This window comes from Nannobrachium achirus (assembly GCF_963921795.1).
Source record: "Nannobrachium achirus genome assembly, chromosome: 2".
Taxonomy (NCBI): domain Eukaryota; kingdom Metazoa; phylum Chordata; class Actinopteri; order Myctophiformes; family Myctophidae; genus Nannobrachium; species Nannobrachium achirus.
Window position 1 is genome coordinate 54,552,409 of NC_137811.1, and position 2,503 is coordinate 54,554,911.

At 51.7% G+C, this 2,503-nt stretch overlaps 1 protein-coding gene across 1 annotated transcript; it reads left to right on the plus strand.

Annotated features, from left to right (window-relative positions):
• Window positions 1–350: 350 nt before the first annotated feature.
• On the plus strand, window positions 351–1,619 carry pou3f2b (POU class 3 homeobox 2b; the record flags this gene model as incomplete). The annotated part of the gene is made up of 1 exon (XM_080754274.1): window positions 351–1,619. The coding sequence occupies exon 1, from the start codon at window positions 477–479 to the stop codon at window positions 1,617–1,619; it is 1,143 nt and encodes a 380-aa protein (XP_080610400.1). The 5' UTR covers window positions 351–476.
• Between the last annotated feature and the right edge of the window lie 884 nt (window positions 1,620–2,503).

Here is a 2,503-nt window from a genome sequence, read left to right on the forward strand (position 1 = left end):
ATTTCACCTCTTCAAAGTCCACGCCTCATTGAAAGTATATAGCAGCATCTGTCTTGTCTCATCCTTAACTTCTATAGCCTAAGACTTAGATAGTTCTAATCAAAGTAAATCAACACTATCTTACAGTTCCATTGAGAAGCTCTCTCTCAGCCAGTAGTACTGATCCCCCTGCCTTCCACGGTTTCTCCATGCCGCACTCCGTCTCTCACGTTTCACGAGGTGCCGCAGAACTCGCACTTCTCCCAGCGATAAGGGGTAGTGTTTGTTGCGATTCCTCCGCAGCCAATCGGCGCGCCGTTGCCCCTGGCAACCATGTCCATCAGTCACCGCTGTCCAATGAGCGGCGGGGGCAGGCGGAGTCCAGGTGCGCTTCTGCGTCCACTTGGCACAGAGCCTGGGAGACGCCTGTGGGCAAAAGAGTAACTGTCAAATGCAAGGTTCCTTTAATAAGAGCGATCAGTCCGGCTCCGAGAGTCATGGCGACCACAGCGTCTAATCATTACAATATCCTCACCTCCAGCGCATCCATTGTGCACTCGGAGCCCGGGAGCATGCAGCAAGCCACGGCGTACAGGGAGGCGCAGACCCTGTTGCAGAGTGACTACTCGTTGCAGAGCAACAGTCACCCGCTCAGCCACGCGCACCAGTGGATCACGGCGCTGTCGCACGGAGAGGGAGCTCCGTGGTCCACCAGTCCGCTCGGCGAGCAGGACATCAAGCCCGCGGTGCAGGGCGCCAGGGACGACATGCACAGCTCCAGCGGGCTCCAGCAGCACCAGCCGCGGCCGCCCCACCTGGTGCACCAGTCGCACGGGAACCACCACGACGCGCGGGCGTGGAGGACCACCACGGCGGCGCACATACCGAGCATGGCGACCTCGAACGGCCAAAGCCTTATTTACTCGCAGCCGGGGTTCAGCGTCAACGGCCTGATCCCGGGCAGCGGACAGGGAATGCACCACCACAACCTGCGGGACAGCCACGAGGACCACCACAGCCCGCACCTCAGCGACCACGGCATCCCGCCCTCCCAGCAGCAGCACCAGCACCAGCAGCAGAGCCATCACGACCAGTCGGACGAGGACGCGCCGACCTCGGACGATCTGGAGCAGTTCGCCAAGCAGTTCAAGCAGCGGCGGATCAAACTGGGCTTCACGCAGGCGGACGTCGGGCTCGCCCTGGGAACGCTGTATGGAAATGTGTTTTCACAGACCACGATCTGCAGGTTCGAGGCCCTGCAGCTCAGCTTCAAAAACATGTGTAAGCTCAAGCCTTTGTTGAACAAGTGGTTGGAGGAGGCGGATTCGACCTCGGGCAGTCCGACTAGCTTGGACAAAATCGCGGCACAGGGGAGGAAAAGGAAAAAACGGACCTCGATAGAGGTGAGCGTCAAAGGGGCTTTGGAGAGCCATTTTTTGAAGTGCCCTAAACCAGCAGCGTTGGAAATTACTTCCCTGGCGGACAGTCTACAGCTGGAGAAAGAGGTGGTGCGGGTTTGGTTTTGTAACAGAAGACAGAAAGAGAAACGAATGACACCTCCCGGAGGAGCTCTCCCGGGAACCGAGGATGTGTACGGGGACACGCCGCCGCACCACGGAGTGCAAACGCCCGTCCAATGAACAATAACAGACTGCTCCTTCCGTTAGTGGACAGTTCTTTTTTATTTATCCTTGACGTTATATATAAACCACTGGACTATGAATGATATAGTGGGTGTTTTATGTATAATAGCTATAGCCTATAGGTGGCAGTGAGTAGGCTACTCATACCTACGGCTACAACTTCTGGCATTGAATATATTTCAAAGGTCGAATTTATTAGCAGCCGAGGGGAAATAACATTTTCTTGTCCAAGAGCTAAAGGAACATACAATAGCGTGTTCCTCGAGGATTATGCCTAGCACTGTGACTCGAGTCGACGCAGTTTCAAGGTGTAGCCCCTATTGTGTGGAAAAACACTTGACAAAAAAAGGGGGAATTCTGGTTTAAAAACTAACTTCGAGATTCTGAGCTGAATGGTTTAAACATTCACGGTTTTTTATATAGCCTATTGTATACAATACACATTTCCCCCCGCGTGATTACTATTATTATTATTATTGTTATTATTATTATGGTATTGATTTGTAGCTATACAATAACAACAGAACAGTGTGCTGTGCGTCCAACAGAAAGGTCACCATGCAGAGCTGCATTGGAGCAGACATTAATAAACACTAAACAGCAGTAAACTGAAATCCCAGCCGAGCAAAGCCGAGGTTTGAGCAACGCCTGAGCGATGCGAGGGGGTTGAATCCACCTGTCACTCACGTCTACACAAACCCCCAGCCATGCACTGAAAAGCAGTGTTGTTGCACTGGCTGCTGCAGGCCATTCAATGGTTAGTCATCCTTTTGATTATAAATTGCAGTATTTAGGTACCAAAACAAACGAAGATTAATAATATTATTAAGCTATTATTATTATTAATAATATTATTATTGTGTCTACTTGATGCAGCTTAA